This window comes from Mytilus trossulus, chromosome 10 (assembly GCF_036588685.1).
Source record: "Mytilus trossulus isolate FHL-02 chromosome 10, PNRI_Mtr1.1.1.hap1, whole genome shotgun sequence".
NCBI classification, from domain to species: domain Eukaryota; kingdom Metazoa; phylum Mollusca; class Bivalvia; order Mytilida; family Mytilidae; genus Mytilus; species Mytilus trossulus.
This window is the reverse complement of record NC_086382.1, coordinates 71,328,321-71,354,230: the sequence shown is the minus strand read 5'-3', so window position 1 is coordinate 71,354,230 and position 25,910 is coordinate 71,328,321. Positions and strand designations below refer to the sequence as shown.

The window sequence follows — 25,910 nt, the reverse complement described above, 5'->3', positions numbered from 1 at the left end:
TATTTAACCCAATGAAGGTGATTTCCATTTTAGTAAGTACTTGACACTGGTAAATGCATACGTGTAAAAATGATATTTTTTGTCAGCCAAGTCGGTATTACATGATTGGTTTGAAACATGCTCATTAGAAACAAGTGATTCACAAATTGTCTGACTTATTATATAGTATAAGCAGGTCCCTGTTAAAGTTTTAAAATTGTGTTTTAATTAATTCAGGCTTTCTTTTGCCTTTGACTGAATATCTACAAATGTCTATTCCATTACATTTTGGTCTCTGTCACAATGTAACTCGTATTTTAATATTCTGCAGTCATTACTATCCCCTCTCCACACACACACACACACACACACACCCACACACATACAACAAATCAAATCAAAGTGTTATTCATTGTCGAGACATCGAAACCAAAGTAAAACAAGCTCTAGTGAGCTTTTAAAATGGACACACACACATACATACATCATTAAAAGTGCCCCGAGACAGAACCCCACCCCATGTATGTTTTCGCTGAGTTAAATAGCTATCACTCGATAAATCTGAATATCAATTTAGCCTATAGACAAACCATTCAGAGTTGTACAATATATCCGGAAATATATATTAAAAAATTGCTAGAGTACAGATGCAATTGAATGGTATTGAAATCAAAGTATTATAAATAGGTGTTAAATTCCTCTATACAACAAAAAAGGAATTGCACATTTCCTTTGCCGTATCTTTAGATTGTGATTAATGTGAAGGTATTTATGACAAGAAAAACAATATTTAAAATGTGTAATGAGGAAAAATGAGTATATATAGGTTTGAAGCTACATTAAATATCCAAATATCATAATGTGGATTCCTTTATTTTCGTGAGTTCCAATTGCCGTGGAAAAAGGAAAACCCACATGTCCGTGGATGATTAATTTTGTTGATTCGCAGAAGTCTGGACACAGGTCTAAAAAAAATTGTCATTCGTTGAACATTTAATTTCGTGGTTCATCTGGGCCTACGAAATCCTGGAAAATTGTTATCCGACGAGTAATGATGAATCCACAATACAAAAATTATATTTTATATGGTCTATGAATATCATCAATTTCGTTATTTGATCAACTGAACTAGTTATTATGACAATGTCAATGTGCTTCCTAGTTCGATAAAATTCTTTACTGTTTCATACTTCTGGGTCGTTACAGAAATTCCCTTTCATTGCAGATAATAAAACAACTGTAATTAAATAAGGAAGTATGTATTGCATGATTGGTTATAAAAGAAATTTAAAAGAAAATCAATATATCTTATAATATTGAATGCAGGCATTTAATTTAATTGAACCGCTTTTAAACAGTGACAGTACAGTGAATACACACGATAGATCTATGACGAATCGTTGCATAGGTATTGTCATTGAACACTTGTTAAATGTTATAGAAAGTCTTGAGCAGTAATATTTAACCAAACCCTAGCCTACAAAGTATAAATTTCATTAGAAATGTTACAGAAGAGTTGATATTATCCGATGGAATATTTGATGAAATTTATTAAATTTTGTGGGACATTATTGTATTTCTGTTTGCTGTTTTTACATTCTGGTAAGATATAATGGTGTGCTGCTTTCCTTCTTCACTACATGTGTGGGTTTCTATTGTTTGCACTTTATACATGTTTTGGTTTTTACTTGGATGATAGAATAATAATAAATATGAAGGAACTGTACATAAATAAAAGATACGGAAAAAAACTGTGTCACTTATAATGGCGAAATAGTTCGGGCCTTAATTGTATACAATTTGGGTTAAATAATTTCAACTAATAACAAAGAAAAGATGACCGTTATTGTGGTATAACCTGTATCCTAAAACGATAACATTTATTTTTACGAGCTGTTGAAGCAGCACAAAAACCGAGGTTTTTTTGTTTGGTGTTTTGTAGCGAGTGGAAATTCGTTTTATATTTCCAACAATTGACAAATTGTTTTTTTTTCCCTATAATTTACAACCGGAACTGTTTTGCTTAGTTGTCTGATTCTTTGAGTCTATAAGATTTATTGTATATCTTTCTTATCTTATCTTTATTTCCTACTATAATTTCTATCTATTTGTTTTAATAATCAAGATAATAAATGATCATTCTAAAAAGCTAAAATTCCTCATTCATTAGCAACAATTTAAATACGGATTCGACTGACAATATCAGTCTTTACATTCATTTGTAGGTTTTATATTTCTTGTGATGCTGGCTTTTTAACGTTTTTATCTTTATATTATAGTTCTTACAATAAATGACAGAATGCCTAAAAAAATATAAAAGAATTACCATTTTAGCGTATATACTCAAGATTTTAACATGTTGACTTATTTATAGAGTTTGTCTTCCTGATCTTTTTTTCTATTGCTAGTTTATTTCTAGGTAATAGGCCAAAATTGTATCAATTGGACGTTTAATTTGTAGGGCAGGATCATCGATTACATTTATCAATTAGATACCGTTTTTAAAATTATGATTTAATTTAATTCTTTTCGACCCATGTTAAGGTTTAGGAAGATTTTGGTAAAAGATAACACAAATTTACAAAAAATGTGAAAAAATTTACCTTTAAGGGCAATACCTCCTGAAGGGATCAATTATCAATTTTGATCATGGTGACCTTTTTGTAGCACCAGAGCTTACTTTGCCATACAATTTTGCTATTGACAAATTATTATTTATTATAAATCTCTAAAATCATTTCATTCTAGATAATAACCAAAATCTGCAAAATTACCCTAAAATAATCAATAAAAAAGCAGAAATCCAACAACTAACAACGTGTCGTGTGATGCGTTTTAGTATGTCATGTCAGATAGATCTTGTCCTGATAAACAGTGTACCCCATGTCAGATTTACGCTCTTAGTGCTTTAATTAGATATAGGAAGATGTGGTGTGAGTGCCAATGAGACAACTCTCCATCCAAATAACAATTTAAAAATTAAACCATTATAGGTTAAAGTGCGGCCTTCAACACGGAGTATATACGTATATAAGTATATACGTCATACTGCATTTTGATCCCCCTTTTTCTCCCTGTTCTTTTTTTCATGGCGGCTATCTTGGTTTATGTGCGGAGTGTTCAGGTACGTTTTTAATAACATATCCTGAAGATAATTTCGGCAAAGTTTGATTCAATTTGGTCCAGTATTTTCAGATGAGAAGATTTTTGTAAAATATTACAAACAGTATGGTGATTACTCTTTTGGGGCGAAGGATGTTGTTTTGTCTTCAAAACTTACCAGTGATTTGAGTCGCTATGCAATCACAATGACATCATATCTGACATTTGAATCATTAATAAATAAAGAGGAAATTATTATTTTAGACAGGACTAAATAAATCTGACTCTTTGCGATTTGGTCCCTATAAAGAAGAAATATTGAGATATGTTATGAAATGCCAACGAGATAGCTGACGACCATTTGAAACTGACAAAACACATACAGTAAAGTCCGATATGAATTGCACAGAAAAGAAAATACCCGTACCATAACTCCTCCTTTCTTTGGACGTATTTTATTACCGTCAGTATTGAACCAGTACTAATCCCCGACTTCCTTGTTTATAACAATTGAGACAATGTTCTCACATTAAGATGTTTTATTATCACCTGTCTATAAGACCCTTTGTACTGAAATCATAATACCATCATAAATGTATAAGTATATTATGCAATTCAATACTGTTTTATATCACATACAATATTTATTTAACCAGATTTAGAAATTAAACTTAAGTATAAACCACTTACAAGTATACATTTAGCAAGCTCTTGTATGGTTTTCTCGACAGAAAACGAAACTTACTTATATACCTGACTTTTTAGTTGCTCAACCAGTCATCTCTTAATATAATATCAGGCGTTTATAGAATAACTCGTAATTTCAAAAATAAATATAGATTAACATGTATCATATATGGTGCACGATTACAAATTGATGTTTAATCTATGATTTTTCATCAGCTGACTAAATTTTCTAATTAATTACTTTATTCAAACAAGACTAAGTTTGTTTTCACTTTTGAATACATTATGTCACCATTTTCCTTACGACCGTGATCGTCTATTTAGTATTAAAAAAGAGTTTTAACATGATAGACAAATTCATTTGTCATTTTTGTATAGAACAATATATAGATAAATGTTATCATCATATATATACATGCAAAAACATTATTCAGAATTAAGATATAAATGAAAATATTAGTTCATAGAGGTGTGCTGTTCAGAAGAATTGTCCAAAGAAATAAACAATGGGTCATATAATGTATTTTTGATATTGCAGGTGTAATACATTCCTTCATTTTCCCCGATTACTCTTAGTAAGATTTGCACATTTCGAAAAATTGTGCAAAATGTGTCTTCTTTTTCAAATAAATATTTTTTTTGGAAGAGTAAAGTTGAATCCTGTCCAGTTCAATGGAAAATATTTCAAATTACATTTCATTGCATAAAATTAAGAAAAAATTAACCATCACTGGAAAATAACCTATCAAATGTTCACTCCTTTTTCCCTATATGCAAGCTTTATTAAACATGTCACTTCAAGTTCCAAAGATATTCTATAGAAACCCCAAATAAAAAATAATGCTTCTTTAAATTAAACATATTTATTTATAGTGGATTATATCAATCCCATTCCACTTTGCGAGTGCTGCTTTGTAGAGTCATTATTTAGCCTGCTCTTTTTCGAAATCTACAAAGGAGTATTTTACGTGCACGATATATGGCTCTCTCTTAACACGGGTCAATCATTTATCGTCTCCTTCCGACTAACTACCAACGTTTCTCAGGACCATACTAGTAAATGGTGTCTTAGGAGAACGGGGTCGAACCAGGAACATTTGTGTTAGTATCTGATGCGCTTACATCTTTGCTTCTTCGAAACACCCAAGATATATGTTTATGACTCAGAAGTGTTATACTGCAATGAAATGTAGAATATATTTCCTACAACTGTCAAATTTAAGGAGAATTATTTGTTCGCTCTATTTCGTTATGTAACCGGATGTGACGTACCATGATTTGGTGGTATTAATCCTACAAATTCCTTTGTTTATTTACTATAAGGATGTTATACTTATTTATTTGATTGTTTGTATCTGGTTCAAAAGCTATGATTGTAGTTATTCTGCTCATTTTGAGCGTCTCATCTTTCTTTTATAGTATTTGTTTGTTTGTTTTTAAAACAAAATATGATTTATATTAAATATGAACACTTGTTTTAAGTTTTAAAACACTATTGATAGAATATAAGTCCTTTACATTGTTGGTCGATTTAGAAGCTTAAAAATTTATTTTAAGTCTCAGAAAGGATTTCAAACTTCCACGAATCCTTTATAATAATAAGTATAAAAACAGAAATCTTAAAAACAATTAATGATTTTCTTTTACTTCCTCAAGTGTAATCAGACTTTACAGGTCACGTTTTAAATAAGTTTGTTCCCAATGCTCAGTGAAAGCTAATTCAACAAAGCCATGTGTATAACTTGGACAGTTTCCATTCAAAATCATTGTTCGGTAACAAGCTTTTATTTTATCAACGTTTATTGGATGGTCGTGTCTTTAATAAATAGAAAACATTCAAATTGTGTAATTCATTTGTAAAGCAAAATATTGTCCTTTGACATTTTATCCACTGAATCCATTACAAAATATTCCATGACTTTGTATCATGAAATATTGTTCTTTTCTATGATGTAATTCCTAGATAGAGAAGGATAAAGGTCCATAGTAAACATTATCCTCCAAATTCCAAAGACTATTTCATTACTTTATGTCCCTATATTTGAAGTAATTTGAAGAGAGGTACAAAGGTTCATAAGAAATTTTGTCCATATAGAGTAATGAATATTTGAAAAACAAAGACTTGTCTACCTCAGACATAGATTACCTTAGCTGTATTTGGCAAAACTTTTTTGTCATTTTCGGTCCTGAATGCTCTTCAAATTCCTTCTTTATTTGGCCTTTTTAAAATTTTGGATTCGAGCGTCACTGATGAGTCTTTTGTAGACGAAACGCATGTCTGGCGTATATGTAAAATTTTAATCCTGGTATATATGATGAGTTTATTATCATAGATAGAGAGAATGACATTTTATTTTTTGCTTGTGAGTGAGGTGTTATTCAAAATTATATATTATATATATGAAGACAATATCTCATAGATGGATTGTCATGAGAAATTATCTCATAAAGGGAGTTTATAATTATACATTTAATATTATGGATAATGAGTCATTGCACGAGAGGCGAAAGATACCGAACGGGACTTTCAAACTCGTAAGTCAAACAAAATTGACAACGTCATGGCTACAAAAGAGAAAGACAAACAGACAAACAATAGCACAAAACACAATAGTTATCAAAAGTACCAGGATTATAACATAGAAAACCAAAGAGTGAGCAGCACGAACTCCACCACAAACGTGTGGAAATATAAAGCGATTTATTTGAAAGTGTTTCACATTGATATCATAACATAGTGAAATATAGTCGAGGGGGAGGTAACAATATTTCAAAGATAAACACACTTATTTCATTGTTCCTACAAGAAACTTATACATATCGTTGCAGTACTTTCTAAGATCATATTGCTCATTTCTTGGAAATTGTATTGGCTCATAGACGATTGGAGGCTAGAACTTATGAAATATGTCTTCAAATAGTTTTCAATTTCAGTAGCTACACATAAAACTATTAATTTGCCGTCAGATTCTACTATCGGTTTTACAATATTAAACATACATGACTGGTTCTGTATTGTATAAACCTCAAGAAATATAAAAAGTAGTAAATAAATAACTTTATATCTGGAATCACCTTGTCTGTTCTTTATTTCGACTGTTCACCAAACAAATATGGTAGTATCTTACAAAACAGCCGAACAGAATGACTTTGTTTCTGGGTTGCAGTTTCCTTGTGATGACTTATAACGTATACGCGTATTGCAGAATTTTCGATCCTTTGAATGACAAATGGTTATATATATATATTTGAAACTTTTAGTTGTTCTTTTTAAAACTTGGGAATAAAACAAATCATATTGTTTTATATGCAGCTATATAAATAAACATTGATTTAAAATTTTATTATTATACAGATTGCACCTTAATAGACTATGTTGAGGAAGCCTGTTACGGTAATGGACATGTTGACATTCTTCAACCAACATGTCCGGCAGGAGAGGTTATATATCCAAAGGACATATATACCTATTGTAAGAGAATAGAGACAAACTGTCCATTTATTTCCTATGATGGAATTAGGAACGAAACATACTGTTGTAGGTATGTGAATGAAACAGAGGACTGTGGTATGAGATACTTTGGTGTAGACCAAGGACTAGAGCATTACAGAAAGTTTACAGGTGAAGACATCGGTTCCTTACAAGTGGCTTGGAACGATACAGATAGTGTATGTGATCAGTCCATATTCTTTTCAAAAACACATTATATGAGGATGACTTATAATTGTATAAAATGTAAGTAAGCATTTGATATAGGATACGATATTGTAATAATATTCGATATTACCTTACAGTCTATGAAAAACACGATAAATATATGTATGTGTCACGGTTTACTTTTACAAATTATGACCTTGATTGAACTTTGTCTAATTTGCACTAACACCACATCTTATATTTATGTGATATTACAATCGATTCGTTATTTGTTAATTGCTATTTGAAACATTCAAATCTTCTTAGTTTCATTTCCTAAAAACAAACTTTAATATCATGCATGTTTAAAAAATCATGATAGTAATAGTTAAAATAAGAGGCACGAAAGATACCAAAGGGACAGTCAAACTAATAAATCTAAAAAAAACTGACAACGCCATGGCTATAAATGAAAAAGACAAACAGGCAAACAATAGTATACATGACACAAAATAGAAAACTAATGAATAAACAACACGAACCCCACCAAAAACTAGGGGCGATCTCAGCTGAATGTAGCAAAAATCTAGATATATGGGAATTTTTGCTGTCACCAATTCAAGTTAACGTATACAAAATAGGGACGAAAGATACCAGAGGGACAGTCAAACTCATAAATTGAAAATAAACTGACAAAGGCATGGCTAAAAACGAAAATTATTAGTGGTGAAACACATTGCTAAGGTTTTCAGAGTTTGATGGGTATTTATTCGCGAGCTGCCTGCACTTTTTTAACCTAGATACACCATTTTATCATGTAACCGTTGAAATAGTCACTCATTAATCAACAGTCACATTGTCCTGTTTAGCTGTACTTTAGATCCTTTTGCTTGGTCAGCTCTTCAACCTTTGTACAATATTATGTTCCGAATGTTTCCACATTTTGGTCTCTTGCATCACGGAATATACACTAATTGTCGGCCAAATACACATTGGATGCAGAAAATTTTGTACCGTTGGCGTACTAAAATTTAAAATTATAATCCTGGTACCTTTGAGAACTATTTACACCACTTTGAAGATGCCACTGCTGGTGGACGTTTCGTCCCCAAGGGTATCACCAGCCAAGTAGTCAGCACTTCGGTGTTGACATAAATATCAATAATGTGGTCATTTTTATAAATTTCCTGTTTACCAAACTTTGAATTTTTCGAAAAACTAAGGATTTTCTTATCCCAGGCATAGATAACCTAAGCCGTATTTGGCACAACGTTTTGGGAATTTTGGATCCTCAATGCTCTTCGACTTTGTATCTGTTTGGCTTATAAATATTTTTGATATGAGCGCCACTGATGAGTCTTATGTAGACGAAACGCGCGTCTGGGGTACTAAATTATAATCCTGGTAGCTTTGATAACTAATTATATTATTATAGATCGATACTGTGAGTAACAAACAGACTTATGTTTCGATAGGGCATTTACAAAACAAAATAAGATTGTATTTGCACCTTTCCTAAAAGTATAAACAGATGAAAGCATATCAGCTGTCATAATCAAAGTGATATAAGACGAACTTTAATGAATACAAAACAGAAATACATTTTTTTTGTGTAAATTAGAACAAATTGCCATGCTACTATTTTAAGATAAGATTATTTTACAGCTAGTCAAATCGTGTCAATGTGCAATAGTTCGGCAAGTGGAGATCAATTATTCTTGTGGAATGACGGATATCCGAACTCAGATGGAGGCTGTGGTTTGACATCTGGTTGTCAGTGCACTATTCAATCAACGGGAGGTTCTGGTATACAGATAGATGCTTTAGATATTAGATTTGCAATAAATGAATCAACGGGGCTGTGTTCACAAAGATTATATGTGATCGACGGTTCTGACGTAAGTGATATTGCTTGTGATGATGTCAATCTTTTTGAAAGACGGATATTGTATTCAAGTTTGACAGACACAATTCAACTCAGATATGACAATACATACGATGGATCGAATGGAAACTTCTGGATCTTATTACAAGGTTAGTAGTTACATGTATGAAGACTTTTTCATGTATACAAGAAAGGTTATTAGTAACTTATTATTTAAATGTGATCTATATATTGAAAAAAAGACGACGAAATTATCTATATAATGTGATAATGATTAAAAGTTTTAGTTATAACTAATGTTTAATTCAGTGATTATCTACACCAATGTTCAGTTACTAAAATGTGTCTTTTATACTGATTCGTTTTCTGAACATGCCCCATTCATTAATTTCCAAGTCTTGACTGCTCTTAGTAGTTAAATTATAAGGTGAAAGAACTAAGAATTGAACGTATACTATATTTGCAGCCACCGATAGCAGCCAAACCGTAACGATAACATGTAGTGAAGTTCTATTAACCAATACCGAATACAATTGTGGTGAAAACTTCACGATCATTTCTCCGGCAACAGAGCCTACCACAACAGATACTGTGACAACAAATAGTGAACCATATTCTACATCGATGCCTACAACGACACCCTCATCTTATACTTCTAAAAGTACACTCCCTGTTACTGTACTACTTACTTCAACACCTAACTCTGATGGTACTGTTCCTACTGATGTTACTATTCCAACTGACCCCACTGATGTCACTGATCTTACTGATGTCACTAATCCAACTGATGCTCTCGTCACAAAAGTTACTTCGTCATCATCCTATACATCAACTAGCAGTTCACCTGGTGTATCTCAACCGTCAGAAAGCACCGAAGGTTAGTTTATTGGGCAAACGTGTATTTGACTCAATTTCTTTGTATCAAAAAGAAAATTCCATTACCAAGTCATGCAAGTGGAGAATACGACAAATATAAAAAATCAAGAGACAAAATCTTATACAAAACGAAATATTTTTAAACAATTGACAAGTATAAATGCCATAGATACGCTATTTAATTAATTGTTTTATGTGTAATACCACTATTGATTTTCCCCTATTAGTCTTTTTCACTTTTAAAAAATGTGCAGAACTTATCCTTGTTTCGAATAAAGAAATAAATGACATGAGTAAATTTTTATCCTGTCCAGTACCATAGACAAAAAAATCACATAGCGTGTCATTGCATATAAGAAAATAAAACATCACTGGAAGTTATTCAATCAAATTTCTCCCTTCATATAAGCTGAGTACAAGTTTTAGTAACCATGTAACCGCAAAGTTTACAAAATATTCTATAGAATCACCAAATAAAAAAATAATGGTGCTTTTAAATACCCAAGACATATGTTTATGAAACAGAAATGTTGTATTGCAATAAAATTTTGGATTGATTACCTACAACTGTCAAATTCAAGGCAATATTTTTTCGACCTATATTAATACACTTTGTTTGAATCATATGTATAGTTTAAAACATGAAAAATTTGTTCAGTATTTATGATTCTGAAACAAACTCACCTTTGACATTAAATCTACACAGCAAATACATAAGAACTTATGGCGTTCATTATCACTGAACTAGTATATATTTGTTTAGGGGCCAGCTGAAGGACGCCTCCGAGTGAGGGAATTTCTCGCTACATTGAAGACCTGTTGGTGACCTTCTGCTGTTGTGTTTTTTTTATTTGGTCGGGTTGTTTTCTCTTTGACACATTCCCCATTTCCATTCTCCATTTTATTGATTCAAATTATTTTAATGTTTACTAATGTTAATGATAAGATGTAATGCGCTTATATCGTTTATATTTCTTCTGATTTTTATAGTTTTTCTAATGTTGTACTGTTTGACCACTGTCCCATGTAAGGAAAGCATTGGGATCCAGTTGACATCTTCAACCCCGCCACATTTTGTTTGTATGCGCCAGTCCCAAGCCAGGAGCCTGTACTTCAGAGATTGTCTTCTTTTGTAATGTTACATGGTTGATATTTTCGTTCAGTTTGTTTTGTACATTGATTAGGCTATACGTTTTTCTCGTTCGAATTGATTTACATAATGTGATTTCGGTGCTTTTTATGACTAACTATGCGGTATGGATTTTTCTCGTTGTTGAAGGTCGTACGGTGACCTAAAGTTATTAATTTCTGTGTCATTTTTTCAAGAGTTTTCTCATTTGCAATCACGCCTCATCTCCTTTTTTTTTTTAATATGTTTACAATTCAAGGTAAGTGGTATTTGCATGTATTGGGAAAATGTCTTAGATATGAAAATTAGTACATATAGTACTACAAATATCAGACGTCGCTTAATGGTGAGCATTTATTGACATGTTTCATTTTGAACAATGACAAGTTTTAAGTGGTAATAGTTCAAAATCTTCTCCTGTCAAATTAAACAACATCACTAGGTTGTGGACATGCAAATCAGTTTCTATATACGGTGTGGCCATCTTGGATAATTTGCTTTAGTATTTATTGGAAGTTTATCCTGATCCGTTTGTCAGTTTGGCTTTTTTTTTGGCATTAAGTAGAAGAAACTGCTAATAATATTCAAATTTATTATCTAGTCCATAATTATTTTACAAACATTGTGCAAATATTACGTACCAATTCATACTTTTGACTTGACGAATTCAGAGGTTAGTTAGAAAAGACAATCAAAGACAGATTTTTAACCACGATGTTTCTATATAAGCCAGCGTTTGCTCTTTGTTTTTGTTGTGAAATATGAATAAGTATTTAAATCACAGTCGTGTATTTCCAGAAATTATTCAATCGAAATAATGTCTTTCATAGGAATTATCGTTTTCGGTCAAAAGTTTGTTTGTTTTATCATTCAAAATAGTTTATTTTTTAATTATAGAAAAGTCAGCAAGCAAGGGTCCTGTTATTGGTGCCATTATTGGAGTCGTAGCAGCATTAGCCGCAGCAGGTCTAATAGGTTATACGATCTGGAGAAAGAAGTTCAAAGGGAAAGGAAAGGTAAGCTCTACATCAAAATTAATAATAGGTGTAAGGGCTACGACTTAAAAATGTAATGAAGCGTAGTAAGTCTACATTAAGCAATGGAGGTACTGTTTATAGAAACAATAAGTTCTACATCAAAACAAAAAATGGTGGTAATGTTTAAATCAACATGAGCAACGAAAAAATAGATTGACATTGAAATAACCTGTAACGTCAGGTCTACATTAAACAATCTAATACGAAAGTAAATTCTACATCAAAATAATTAATTATGAAATAAGGTCTATATATAAATTATAATGATGACTACAATCTTTAAATGAAAATAAGATATTATGCAGATGACGTCTTCATCACAAAAAACAATAGGTTTACATCAGAATTAAGGTAATGGTAAGACCAAATGGGTGGTAAGGTCTACATAAAAGTTAACAATTCTTGTGGCACGATTAACGAATTTCCTACCATTCTTTGAATTCTGAAATGAAAATTTAATGAACACATTCTGTGTCGTTACTTGCTTTGACTTTTTCAATCTGGTTAGCTAAAATCTATGTATATGTTTAATTGAATTTGATTTAGTCAGTTGTGATGTATCTTTACACATTTTAACCTATTGTATTCAAATTATTACCACATTAAACTATTGTGTCTGCCTTGGATGCTCATCCAAGTTTGCCCTATATATCAGAACTATAAACGTCTGCCATACGTGTGGGAGATTAAGCAAACTTCAACCCCAGGTTCAATTCAACATTTGTTTCTTCTGAAAATTCCTGTACCAAGTCAGAAATATGGAAATTGTTTTTCACTCGCATGTTTGATTTTGTCAGTTTTTATGGTTTGCCCACTTTTTGAATTTACCTTCGAGTTTGGAGTTATACATTTATACTGATTAATTTACCTTCGAGTTTGGAGTTATACATTTATACTGATTAATTTACCTTCGAGTTTGGAGTTATACATTTATACTGATTAATTTACCTTCGAGTTTGGAGTTATACATTTATACTGATTAATTTACCTTCGAGTTTGGAGTTATACATTTATACTGATTAATTTACCTCGGAGTTTGGAGTTAAACATTTCTACTTGTTAATTTTGACTTCTTTTACAGCATACTTGAGTGTATAACATAAACAATCAATCTAACAATGCTTATTTGCTAGATCGACCGTACATTCACTATTAACTATTTTATTCTTTTGTTGCTTCGTTGTTTTCCTCTTATAGTTAATGTGTTCCCCTCGGTTTTAGTTTGTAACTTGAATGTGTTTTGCTATCAATCGATTCATTACTTTCTAACAGTGGTATATTACTTTTGCCTCTATTAATTCAACTATTTAAAGATTGACAATGCTTATTATCATACAGTGAAACCACAGGAAAGTAACTAAAAGATGACTTAAAAGTTGTTTTGACCAGTTAATTGTACTATATTTACAACATCTTATTAAGAATGCATGGTTCGCATATTAAATGAGCAAGCTGAACATACATCTACGAAATACACATTCAATAAGACCAGTTGTATGTTTATGCAGAATTGTAATGCGTCTTTATTCTACTCTTTCTAGGTAAGCCCAGAAGATGAGTACACGGATTTATTTGACAGTGGTGCTGTCAATAGTCAACCACCAGAAAGCTATAGACCTTTACCATAATGTTATTTGGCATATTTAACAAATGAAATATGTTTAAACTAAACTTAGCAATGCAAAATCAAGAATTCGTTGCATGTTTTTGAACCAAAATTAAAGGAAATTCATAAGAGCACATACATTCATTATGACACTCTGTTTGTTAAGTTGAAGTATAAAACTTATATTTTTGAAACTGATTTTACTTTATTTGAACCATCGTTATAACATGATGTCGTGGTTATTATACCTATTCATGTTTATTTTTTAAAGTCGTGCATATACGTCATGCACACACACTCATCTTTAAAATAATGATCATGCCTCTTTTTTGTATCATACAGACAGTAAAAGTTCTGCTATTTTATTTGGGCATATTTGATGTATTAAAAGTTATATGATTTGGATTGCAATATGTTGCTTTAAAGCAAACATTCAAAATTCCAAAAAGTTGTGCCAAATACGGCTAAGGTAATCTGCTCCTAAACACATGCGTTCATTGTTAATGTCGCAAGCGTTTATCTTTAATGACTAAAGCGTTTATCGTTAATGACATAAGTGTTTACCATTAATGGCATTAGCGTTTATTGTTAGTGTCAACTGCGTTTATCATTAATGTTACAAGTGGTTTTTTTATAATGTCACAAGTATTTATCGTTAATGTCATAAGCGTTTATCGTTGATGTCATGAGCGTTGATCGTTAATGTCATTAGCGTTTATCGTAATTGGTATTAGCGTTTATCGTTAAGTATCAAGCGTTTGTTTGTTCGTGTTATCAGCGTTTGTCATCAATGTTTCAAACGTCTTGTGTTAATTTTACAAGTGATTATTTTTTTCCTCGAAATATTGTTATTTGATAGATTTGGATGTTAAATTTAGTCGCAGGCAAGAGAGGAAGGAAAGTGGTGATATTCATGTGTTTTATGAATATTGTTAATTTGTTTTAATTGTTAATATAACGTTTCAAGAAACCATGTTTGTTCTAATGTGCTATCTTCTTATGTTTAACATGTTGTTCCAATTGTAAACTTTACAAGTGTTTATTGTTAATATCACAAGCGTTTATTGCTAATGTCATAAGCGTTTATTGTTAATGTCATTAGTATTTATCGTTAATGTTACAAGCGTTTATTGTTTATTTCACAAGCATATATCGTTAATGCCATAAGCGTTGATCGTTAATGGCATTATAGCGTTAATCATTAATGGTGTTAGCGTTTACATATGTATCAAGCGTTTATTGGATATGTTTCAATCAATGTTTCAAACATGTATTGTTAATGTTACAAGTGTTGTTACTTTTCATCGAAATACTGTTATTTGATAAATTTTGATGTTAAACTTAGTCGCAGGCGACAAAGGAAGGATATGTAGATGGCGATAATTCATGTGTTTAATGAATATTATTATTTCGTGCAAATTGTTAATATAACGAACGTTGAGTTTTCTATTTCTGTTAATTATTTTCTAATCGTAAATAAAAGTTTATAAAATATATGATTTTCATTGTGGTTTGTCTGCAGATTTTTGGTATATGTTTACTGTCCAATAACCCGTTTTGGTGACATATGTGTTTTCTAAATTGAGTTGAAAATGTTTATGCATATTTACCTCCACATGAAGAATAGTTCACTTGAGTGAATGTAAACAACAAAAAGGCGTCAGTGTATATAGACAATGTATTTACATCGAATCATAATCAAATAAGATGCATACAAAGAAACTAGTTAGTGTCAAGGAAAAGTAAATGGATTATGTCACAGATTTATGTAAACTTTGGATATTTGCATATTACTTTTTCTCTGTAAACTTTAACTTAAAAGCGAAAATAAATAATGCACTAACGTCTTTATTTTCTTATTCATGTTACTGAATATTTTTTTAAATCGGTAAACATTTGTTTAGAAGGCACATTAAATCGGTATAAACCTTTGAAATTTGTCTAAAACATCTTGAAATCAGTCTTTTCTAATTAAAAGATATCAAGTTGCAGGTCGTAAAAGTTAATGATTTACTTTTTTTCTTGCTGCAAACTAGATAACAGATTGGATTTTAGACATCAACAAAAAAAGGTGGTCATAGGAATATTTTATATTTACAATTAACAATTAATTATATTTCAATCATTTCCTCTTTTTTTTCATAGATTAAAACTGTTTTTATAGTCTTATATTCACATTAGTTGATATTTCTAAATGTTCCTTTTGGTATACAACTTTGCAAACAAATATTTTACACGTTTGTACAATTGCCAACATACAGTGAACTAAGCCAAAACAATAAGAACAATTATATTTTACCACAGAATAGTTAAAACATGCCTGCCTTTATATACGTCGATGAATAAATGTGTCGATTAGGTTTATGAATATCAAAAGCTTTCTGTTAAACTTTACATAATGCCGTTAACGTTAACAAATGTCTCTTAGAATAGAAAATAACAAATATATTTAAATAACGATATCCAATATTATTGTATAGCAATATAATATTTCCCACAGAAAGTAACCAACAGTTAGCGTGCAATAAATTCCAATATTGCACTAGTGCGATAAATCTTCAAAATTCATGACGTCATCAACGACAAAATATTAGTTTAAACCAATTTTTACTTTCAAATATTATATTGCTATACAATAAAAGGGTTATTGCATGAATATTGTGAAATATTGTCCCTCGTAGAACATATATTGCACTCGCAAGCTCGTGCAATATAAATTCTACTCGGGACAATATTCCCCAATATTCATGCAATAACCCTATAGTATTACATTGAATAACCTGAAATTCAGTTTGACTGCTTCAGACATACCCATTTTTATCTTGTCAAACTGGACTAGGCACTACTTTACGAAAATATTCATGCTCAAAATTTTACATGAATTTGACCCTGCCTAACTGTTTTATGCATAGATTACAAATAAACAAATTTGGAAGGTGTATGAACGAAACATTGCAAGTTATATAATATAATGTGCACACTAACCAGTCGATTTTGGAAAATAAAAGAAAATAACTGTGTCCCTGAACCATATGTGAGATCTACATCAAAATAAATAACGAAAATAAGATCTACATTATAAGTAATGATAATAATGAGTGGAAGTGAATATGAGACATCAATAACATGATATTTTTCTATAAAGTTGCCTATAGTTATGGTTCCATTATTTGAGATTAAAAATATTCGTTTTGAAACACAACTTTGCATAAATGTTTTTTAAATATTGAATAAAATAAAGCATAACATTAAGAAGCTAAACACGAAACAATAAGAACAACAATAGTTGAATTAAGAATAGGTAAAAAATGACTACATTGACGTCACTGAATAAGTGTGTCGATTTGGTTTATGAATATCAAAAGTTTTCTGTTGAAAGGTTCATACTTCTTTTCAAATAAAACAAAGATCTCTCCAAATAGAAAATAAACTTAATATGCCAATTAAATTTAAATTACGAAATAGAATTTTTTTTTGTCATCATATGTACACATATAAATATAGATATATATATATACATATAACGTTGTTTATTATATATATGTCATCCTTTAGAGCAAATCATACTCTGTGAAGTGTAGTGGTGTGGTATCCTTTTTGTCTTTGGGCGTGCCTCATGAGTTCAATTGGTATATTGGCATTGATTTGAACTACTTGAATGTGATGATTATTATAAGTTTTAATAGTCTCTGCATGTGCTTACAAAATTGAATGATAAATAAGAATAATTAGATATATATGACCATGACTTTTTGAAGTTGGTTGTCGATTTAGCAAAACCGAATCCGGTTAACAAACAGAATCGAGGGAATCTTTAGTTAATAGAGAATAAAGAAATAAAATACTTTTATAGATTAAAAAAATGAAGAAATTGTCCATTTGAAGAAAACAGTAGACTCATTGATGTAAATATTTCTTTGGTTTATCTGATTTCATAATTTATCTGACCGACTACCCTGTAGCACAATAATCATATCACCATTCAAATTCAACTCTTTTTCATTGGATTAAACTCACAGCTGATTAAAGACAAAACAAATTACTAAAACCAAATATGACAGACATAAACCAACTAGAACCTTTGATTTATAGGCTCCTGAATGTGAGCAGGCACTCATAGACTTCGGTTGAGATAAATGTGTTTGTGAAAATTAAATCCTGGACAGTAGTTTTACGGCAAAACATAAAAACAAACTACTTGTATACAAATCAGTTTAAAAGGTCGACAAAATATTGGCTTTATCTGCTTTATAACACAAAAAGTGTAGCATATATTCGCAAGCCCGCCCATGAGTTGCAAATTTGGTTTCATAGAAACGTTTGCACAACTCTGTTGTACCAAATGACATTGGTTACTGTTTATCTATTTCGTTTATATTTATTCCATTCAAATTGAGTTTATGATTTCGTTTAACAAAATATCGAGAAAGCCACACTAGAAATAATGGTGTGGGCGAGTTGGAATTCATTCATTCTTTCAGTTATTAAGTTGTTTTCTATGTTTTCCGCAGATTGAAAGGATGAGAATATACATGTATGTCCCTAAAAATACATCAGACAGCAATTCCCTTATATCTCTCGGTCCCATTATGTTTATGTTGCCGCGGTTTTTGTTTTTTAACGAATTATAACATTGCTTTTTATCCAAAACTGTGCAAGGATATTTCAAAAAGTATTATTTGTACAAGTTAAAAAATGAAATTAATAGACGGTTCACGAAATGCACAACTTGACCAAAAAAGACACATGTATCCGTTGACGTCATAAACTGAGCTTTTTCTTTTAACCTTGAAGAAGAAAGTAAGCTTAATGGGTCGATTGAGTTTAAATACCAACATGCAATATGAAATATACATAAGTATAAAGATAACGTTGTTTATAATAAATACGACATGCTATTGAACAATTCACACTCTGTGAAGAATATAAAGCTATAAAGGTAACGTGATATATGTCGTTCAGTGTGAATCAAGTTAAGCACACAGAAATTTATGTATTTCGGTTTGATTCCTGTTTTCAATTAGTGTGTGAGGAATGCTACTGAAAATTTCAAAAGTGTTAATAATCATTATTTTACTCTCTGTTGGTACGTACACATTTTATTAAGAAACAAATATAAGTTATAAAGATTGATTTTTAATGTATAAACTTACAATTCAAAGAAATAGTTTATATAAAATTAACGGTACCAATGTTCTTGCATCAGATGCGCATTTCGACAATTTATGTCTCTTCAGTGATGCTCGTTACCAAAATGTTAGGCAAAAGTTAATTGATTAATAGTATCATTTGAAAGTTCCGTAGACTCCTTGTATTATTTTTATTAACTATACGGTAAAATTTCTTATTCATATGTGACAATCATTGTATCAATCGAACTAGAAGTACTTCAAAAAAAGCTTACTGCAAGAGAGGGACATTCCAACTCATAACTCGAAAATAAACTGATAACGCCATAACTAAAACATTTAAAATACAACAGACAAATAAGAGCACACCAAACACAACATCGAAAACTTAAGACTGAGCAACACTTAACTATACATCAACCTTTGTAAAGTCTATAATGTACTACAGGGAACATTAACAATCATTTAGATGGATAGGAAATCATGCGAGTAAGCTTATAGTATATGGTTCACAAAACTCTCTCTCAAACGGTTTCAGGGATGTTTACCAAAATTGAATATTATCATTCTAGCATATCGTGAACAAAACAAAACAGCGACAACATAAACTAATGCCGACAAGTGAACAAACATACATCATGGTATTATAAATGCTGATAAAGGATGAATGATTAAATATACTTCCCAATCTACACCACCCACTTTGGAAACACTTATGATGAAACAACAATGAAAAAGCACACATTTGAAACGATTATATGTTTCTACTTTGAATCAATCGAAATCAGAAGCAAATTAATCATCAGTATTTTTTCTTCATTTACTTAGTACTCGCCCTGATTATTCGTTACATGTGCACTATTGATACTGTAGTTTGGAAGAACATGATTCATGTATTAGTAGTTATTTGCTTTGAACTGGCTGTCAGTTTCTGCAAATTCTCATATTTTGGTGATTTGACTCTATTATTTTTATGTTATTATTTGTGTGCCGCGTATTGATCTTTTGCGTTAAGCTAATTATTACTGTTTTTTTTTTTACATTTTGTTATTATGTTGTGCTGTTACATATACCTGGTTCATGTCTGTCAAATTTGTTTTCGTATTTTTTATAATATAAATCAGGTATTTTCCTTGGGATGACACATAAAGAATATGGCGGAGTGAAACGTGTTCGTAAGATCTCAAACCTACCCTATCATTATACAGGATGTAAACGAGGGGCGAAAAATACCAGAGGAACAGTCAAACTAATGAATCGAAAAACAAAACTGACAACGCAATTGCTAAAATAAAAAAGACAAACAGACAAATAATAGTACACAACAAACAACATCGAAAACTAAAGACTGAGCAACACGAACCCCACCAAACATTGTAGTGATCTCGGGTACTCAGGAAGGGTAATCAGATCCTAACCCACCTGTGGCACCCGTCGTGTTGCTTGTGTTATTAAAAATCCGGTAAAAAGTCTAATTTGGTAGGTCTCATTCGTAAAAAAGGGAAAGGTATTGTAGTTACGACATAAGGAACATATCCGATATCATCTGTGAAACGGTTTCCCATAACGGCCAACCAAGTCGTGATGGCGATAGTTTAGGTATCCAATACAGTGACAATACAAGAACAGATTGTATTTTCAAATCAGTTTGAAATGGATGTATTTTTCAGATCTTTATAAACCACAAAACCAACAAAAAGAGAAGAAGGACACATATGTCCAAGGTAATAGTCAACTAACAGCTACTGGAGCTGGTTCAAAGTGTAGTTTGAATAATAAATAAACCAATATAAATTTTGTACACTTACATTTCAATAAAAAGTGTCAAATAACAGTAAGCAGTCACTTTAATTTAAAGCTATTATTCCACAGGTATCTGCACATCTACCCTAGTCGCAAACGTATCAGAAGAGTGTATGGGCAACACACATAGTAATTTTCTGTTTCCATCCTGTTTTTCTGGACAGGTAATGTATGTGTATGATGTGAATTCATACGCTAAGACGTTAGATTCCGGTTGTCCACAAATACAGACATCAAACGTGAATGTTTCTGAAGGATGCTGTGCGTATTACAATGCATCAGAGGATTGTGGAATGCGCTACTATGGACCAAATGGAGATCTTACAACTTACTCTGACTGTAGCGGAAGTGTTTCCTGTCAGAAACCTGTCGGATGGAATGATACTGTAAAAGAGTGTAATCAATCAGTGTTTTTACCACAAACAAATTATATGCAGTTAAACTTTCACTGCATTGAAGGTAATATGATTATTTGTATACAAGACCTTATATGACTGCTTATAACACAAATTTCTGTTTTACGATAAAGTATGTTGCAAAGGATATATACATTTGATACGCACGCATACACAATAATTAAAATGATGCATTTACTAGGGTAGTGTGTTCGTTAATTGACAAATTGGTCTTCTTAAACGTATAAAGACCAAACCGACACTGGAAAGTGGGGTCTGTTACTTAGGCATTGTTAGGAAGGTTGGCGAACGGTCTACTAATTGCGATATTATGATACAGGTTGATAACAGGTAATAACCAAACAAATTGATTTTTACACAACGTTTTCTTTAACCTATATAAATCATATGAAAATAAAGGTAAGAATTGTCATGTGATTTCCAATGGGAAAACTGTCCACCAGATAGCAAAGGACGAGGATGTGATGTCGTAAAGGTTTAACATTATAAATAACCTGTTTTCATACTGGCAGTATGAAAAATAAAATGAACAATAACTTGGAAAGCCGAGTCAAAATGTTCTGGCTAGCTACTACAGAAATCTAGTTAAGATGATCTGCTGTCATATCTGTAGCCGGTTGAGATATGATATGTTTTGTTATCAACACTTTTAAAACAGACAAATAAATGTATCGTTTGAATCGTATCAAACCAAACACTGATTCACCTTGTGAACGATTGTTCAAATTCATATAAGTTCAAAATTTGTATCACGAGCATTTTACATCAATCGAATGACTTTAATTTAGTTAAGATGCATACAAGGATATATTGTATTTCATTTGACATATCCTATGAATATAAAGTAAGTACCTGTTACGTGGAGTATGCTTTTTCTGTGGTTTGTTAAAAGGTTAGATTAAGATTCAGTATATCAAGGTTTTCTTTGGTTTTACAGTCTACTAAGCTTGTTCATTGAACATTATGTCAGAAAGGAATAAATTTTACAATAACTGATTTTTAATGCGATTGATCATCAAAATTATTAAAATTTATTATAAACGTGGTAGTACATATGAGTAAACTCTCATGCGAAAATAACTGTTTATTAAACATGAAAGGTGTTTTTATAAATGATCTCCATCTAACAAAGTGTTATGCATAAAACAAAACTAAATTTGGCTTTTTAGAAAGAATTGAAAAGTTTATGTAATTACTGTGCTACAACAAACGAGTAGGCATAGCTCGCCATAGCATTACGTTACAGCTGGTTCAAGCCATTACAATAATAGTATTACACATTTTAGAATAAATCAAAACTAAAATTTGTACACTACATGTAAATATGATATATATTAAATATCTTTATCGCTTGTTTCGAAATAGGCTATAAAAGATCACGAAAGTCCGTGTAAGCCATTAAAATTATTTGTCTTTCACTTTAAGACATCAGATTACATAACAAAGGACTTAACTAAGGATTATGATAATCAGTTTGAGTTATTAACTACAGCAGTATTCGTTGCATGACATATAAAATTGCTATTCAACGTTGTTCATTGCAATATCGATAAACATTTTATCAGCGGTGTTCGTTGGAATATCGATAAACGTGTTATTCAGTGGTGTTCGTTGTATTGCAGATGAACTTGTTATTCAGTGGTGTTCGTTGTATTGCAGATGAACTTGTTATTCCGCCGTGGTTGTTGTATTGCAGATGAACTTGTTATTCAGAGATGTTCGTTTTATTACAGGTTATTTTGTTATTTTCAGAGATAGAAATTTGTAGCATATGTTCTTGTACTGTGTCGGGGACTTCATTATACATATGGAATGGAGAGTATCCAAACGCTGTGAATGACTGTTCTCTGGCATCTGGATGTTCCTGTTCGATAACATCAAGCGGAAGTTCTCGAATACAATTAATTGCTTTTGATATTCGATTTAAAATGAATTTAATCACTGGTGATTGTGCTCAAAGACTACACATACAAGATGGGGAATCTGAATTCGACATTGCGTGTGATGATCATAATGCTTTTAAGAAACGAACAGTTTATATAAGTACATCTAATCACATAAAGCTGAGGCTTGATAACAGTTTGGAAGGGTCAAATGGCTATTTCTGGCTTCAAGTAAAAGGTAAAGTAATCTAACTTATACTGATTGTTCTTCAAAACAAATATCGGTGCTATGAACTGTTTGATAAAAGAGTGGTTTTTTGTGTTTGTTCTATTTAAAGATTGTTTGCTTCTTTTTGTTAAAGTGTGATTAGCGATTGTATTAATAGCATTTATATATGGGATTTGTGAAGTCATGTCAACCAAAACTATGACAAAGATTGTTTTTTAAAGAATTGACAATATGTTTTATCAAATCCACGAACTAATCAATTAGTGCTAAACTATTCAAAACAAATTATCCATTATATTACATTTTATTACTTTCAGCATTTGACAGTATTGATACGCTAAGCTTACATTGTGGAAAGGAGAATGCCACATACAGCTGCAATGATAACTTTACAATTATATCTGAGAACGTCACAGAATTTGTCCTATCAGAGCAAGAGAGAATTACTCCCGAGAGTGGTAAGTTACAAAATTAGCATTGATACTCGCAATAGGAATACCAAATACTTTCTCTACATGTATATATAAAAGAACAAAAAAAAATGACTCATCAGTGACGCTCGAATCCAAAACAGTTAGAAAGACCAATTAAAGTACGAAGTTGAAAAGCATTGAGAACCAAAATTCCTAAAAGTTTTTCCAGATACAGATAAGTTAATATATGCCTGAGGTAGAAAAGCCTTAGTATTTCAACAACAAAAATCAAGAATTTGTTAACAGTGAATTATAATTAGAATACACGTGAAATGTCTTAATGGAGTTAAAAAAAAATCACATTTTACTACGGATAAAACTCTATTTTCTCATTTTGTAACAACGAGTATTGTTTTTATAATTTATAATTATAGCTACAGGTGTTTTGCAGGTAACGGTGTTGGTATTGGTACTATAATAGGAGTCGTAGTCGCAATAATTGTTATTGTGGTGTTGACTTTGCTAGCTTATAGATTATGGAAGAGATATAAAGATAAAAACACAAAGGTGAGATATATACAGCTTTCTACTAGCACTTACAAACTAAAAAGATCAGTGATTTCTTTGTGTGTGTTTATAGGGACTGAAGTATATAAAACGGTACTTTTTAAAGCTATACGTTATATGAGTAGTCCCCGCAAGATACTGATGGTTAGTTAACATGGTTAAGGTGGTAAAACATCACAGTAGAAGTGACTTTTATTGTGTCAACTCGGGCGTTGGTATATAAAGTCACATTAGTATTGTGTCATTTCCTTTTGTTGATTGTTGATTGTGTATGGTATATATAGTTACCATTCCAAATTACCACTATGCGACAGCCAATTAGAAGATTATACAGTGAATGCTCACATGTGAATGACAATACATCTTTCTGTTCGTTTTCAGAATATTTGAATCATTTTAAAATGTTTCACATATTTCCTGTTTCCATGTCAACAACAATCATATTGTACTTCCCATTCAACAAGCAACACTACACATCCCTGGTGTAATTTTCTGTAATATTTCTTTATATTTTAGTGGTCTCATGGTTATGGCGACCATTTCCAAATTTCAAAAGACATCTGCTACATAGGAAAATGACCCGGAACACACCTTTAAAGTTTCACCTACCGTGTAAAAGATAAAAATACTACTTTTATGTTTTTCCACAGGAAAAGCAATATGTCCACCATTTGGAGTGTCATAATAATAATGATAGTGGTTGGACATTATATTCAAGACAATAACCACATGTCTTATGACTGATGAGATGTGGTAATGTTGCCAATGACAACTATTTACCAGTGACAGAAAGAACGCGGAAGTAGGATATATTTTTCTACATGTGCATATTTGTAAATGTATTTAAAAGCAGTTAGCTAGTTACAGATAATCGCAGGTACTTTTAAAAGATAGTCTTGCTTTCAATAAAATTGATTATAACACTGTAATGTTAACTTTGTCTGTTTTTTTATGTTGAAGGTGGACCCAAAACCTGACCCAGAGCAAGATACGGACGATGATGATGTCTTTAATAACAACGACCAAACTCCAATAACAAGTCGTGCACCTGAAGCTGTCCTAATCCGAATGAAAACAAATGTATAAGTCAAAACACTTGGAATGTAAAATTCAATTCGTTGTACAAATTATCTTAACATGGTTAATACTGCAACAATCTCTTACTGATAGTCCAAATTCAGAATCATGTTCTCAATTTACATTACACTAGTAATATAGTTAAAATCGTCTTGTATTAATTTTTTCGTGAATTCTCATCCAACTGGGCATGCACTAAGTTATATTTCTGAATTTTATGTTGTTGATTATTTTAGACAGACAAAGAATAAAAATTGTTGATTGTGTATGGTATATATAGTTAGTAGGCCAAACATATTCAAAGTTGAAGAACAATGAGGACCCAAAATTCCCAAAATTGTGCCCAATACGGCTAAGGTATTCTATGTCTGGGATGGAATAATCCTAAGTATTTCAAATAATTTATACTTTTGCAAACATTATATCTAAACATATATATTATGTTTCATATTTGA

The 25,910-nt window shown here is 31.3% G+C and overlaps 2 protein-coding genes across 2 annotated transcripts; both read left to right on the top strand.

Moving 5' to 3' along the window:
* Window positions 1-1,425: 1,425 nt before the first annotated feature.
* On the top strand, window positions 1,426-15,432 carry LOC134688475 (uncharacterized). Its single transcript, XM_063549230.1, has 6 exons — window positions 1,426-1,581; window positions 7,124-7,504; window positions 9,071-9,439; window positions 9,757-10,167; window positions 12,193-12,311; window positions 13,874-15,432. Exons 1-6 carry the CDS (start codon window positions 1,509-1,511, stop codon window positions 13,958-13,960), a joined length of 1,440 nt encoding a protein of 479 aa, XP_063405300.1. The 5' UTR covers window positions 1,426-1,508; the 3' UTR covers window positions 13,961-15,432.
* A 5,512-nt stretch (window positions 15,433-20,944) lies between these two features.
* Window positions 20,945-25,568, top strand: LOC134686603 (uncharacterized). Its single transcript, XM_063546276.1, has 5 exons — window positions 20,945-21,329; window positions 23,039-23,407; window positions 23,716-23,856; window positions 24,263-24,378; window positions 25,339-25,568. Exons 1-5 carry the CDS (start codon window positions 20,984-20,986, stop codon window positions 25,462-25,464), a joined length of 1,098 nt encoding a protein of 365 aa, XP_063402346.1. The 5' UTR covers window positions 20,945-20,983; the 3' UTR covers window positions 25,465-25,568.
* Window positions 25,569-25,910: the final 342 nt, after the last annotated feature.

Coding starts and splice junctions, on each gene's coding strand:
- LOC134688475 (XM_063549230.1), top strand. CDS start 1,509: ATGGAATATTTGATGAAATTTATTAAATTTTGTGGGACATTATTGTAT. Junction 7,505..9,070: donor GACTTATAATTGTATAAAAT/GTAAGTAAGCAT, acceptor ATTATTTTACAG/CTAGTCAAATCGTGTCAATG. Junction 9,440..9,756: donor CTTCTGGATCTTATTACAAG/GTTAGTAGTTAC, acceptor CTATATTTGCAG/CCACCGATAGCAGCCAAACC.
- LOC134686603 (XM_063546276.1), top strand. CDS start 20,984: ATGGGCAACACACATAGTAATTTTCTGTTTCCATCCTGTTTTTCTGGA. Junction 21,330..23,038: donor AAACTTTCACTGCATTGAAG/GTAATATGATTA, acceptor TGTTATTTTCAG/AGATAGAAATTTGTAGCATA. Junction 23,408..23,715: donor TTTCTGGCTTCAAGTAAAAG/GTAAAGTAATCT, acceptor TATTACTTTCAG/CATTTGACAGTATTGATACG.